The following is a 1461-nucleotide window of genomic DNA, read 5'->3' as shown; positions in this document are numbered from 1 at the left end:
TCAGCCGCCATTATCAATCACGCTATCTCCATGAATCCCCCAATCCACAAGCAACCTCCTCACTTTATCCGTGTCCTTAAACTTCATACCCATCAACTTATAGCGAACCATGCTTAGAATTATATCACATAAAGTGTCTGGCGGTCTCGAATGATTCTTGAACAACCTAGCATTCCGTTCCTGCCAAATCATATAAGTCGTTGCAGCAACAATAACTCTACTCACATAATTAATGGCCGACTTCGATCTAGCCCGAGCACATAACAAATCTACTATGCTACTCCACTTCGAGTCCACATATGCCATACCCGCTTTACTTCTAACCGAGTTCCATACTTGGGCCGAAAAGTTACATTCAAAGAAGAGATGAGCATGAGAATCAACATCCGCATAATACAGTAAACAACAAATCATATTCATGTTTTTCCTTCTCGCAAAATCCCATTGTGAAATTTTATCCGGAGCCAAGAGCTTACCCTGCATGATAAGCCACATTAGGAAAGCATGCCTCGGAATACATTGAGAGAACCAAACTATCGTAAACCAATCCACATCAACCTCCCTAGTTCGGACCGACTTCCAAACACTAGAAGAAGATAAGTCACTTAAATCATTACCTTCCTTCCAAAATACTCGGTCAGTAACATCCAGATTACATTGCACGAGATCTACTTGGTTGAGAACCGGGTATAAATCCCTCCACGCCACCAGCCAGTTCCACGAGCCATCACCGTAAATATCTTCCACCGTATCCTCAAGATTAAAACCTGCCCTTGTAATAACTCTAGATGTTAAGAAATTACATAGCGGACCACTATCACACCAATAGTCGTACCAAGCTGAAGTACTCTTGCCATTACCGATTTTGGTCCAAATATGATTTCTAAGATCTGAACGCATCTGGAGAAGCTTTCTCTAGCTCCAGCAACAGTTCATGGCAGCTCTACAATCCCACAGGGTTCGGCCTTTTAACCGATAAGAACGGATCCAAGCTACCCAAAGAGACTCGCGCTTTATAACAATGCTCCAAAGATGAAACGCCATGAGAGCTTTATTAACATCCCTAATTCGTCTAATACCTAGACCCTCTTCATGTTTCGGAACACATATAGATTTCCAAGCGACCTTAGCTTTCCCGCTGTGATAGGAAGTTTGAGCCCATAAGAAATTCCGCATTTTGGCTTCCCACTCAAAAATAACCCGAGTAGGCAAAATAAACACCAAAGACCAGTAGATGTACATAGACGACAAGACAGAGATAATCAGTTGTAATCTACCTGCAAAAGATAATAACTTATTCTTCCAATTCATGATATGGTTCTTCAATCGCTCCATGAGAATGCTACAGTCTTTATACAGAAGCCTTGAAGAAATAAGAGGAACAGCCAAATACCTGACAGGAAGCTTTCCCTCCGCAAACGGCATAATATTCAGGATAGCATTTTTAATATGATTGGGCAC

At 41.8% G+C, this 1461-nt stretch overlaps 1 protein-coding gene across 1 annotated transcript; it reads right to left on the bottom strand.

Annotated features, from left to right (window-relative positions):
- Window positions 1-900, bottom strand: LOC110882755. Its single transcript, XM_022130698.1, has one exon. The coding sequence runs from the start codon at window positions 898-900 to the stop codon at window positions 1-3; it is 900 nt and encodes a 299-aa protein (XP_021986390.1).
- Between the last annotated feature and the right edge of the window lie 561 nt (window positions 901-1461).

This window comes from Helianthus annuus, chromosome 10, assembly GCF_002127325.2.
Source record: "Helianthus annuus cultivar XRQ/B chromosome 10, HanXRQr2.0-SUNRISE, whole genome shotgun sequence".
In the NCBI taxonomy this organism is placed as follows: domain Eukaryota; kingdom Viridiplantae; phylum Streptophyta; class Magnoliopsida; order Asterales; family Asteraceae; genus Helianthus; species Helianthus annuus.
Note: the sequence above shows the minus strand (reverse complement) of the source record. Positions and strands in the feature narration are given on the sequence as shown.

Coding starts and splice junctions, on each gene's coding strand:
- LOC110882755 (XM_022130698.1), bottom strand. CDS start 900: ATGCGTTCAGATCTTAGAAATCATATTTGGACCAAAATCGGTAATGGC.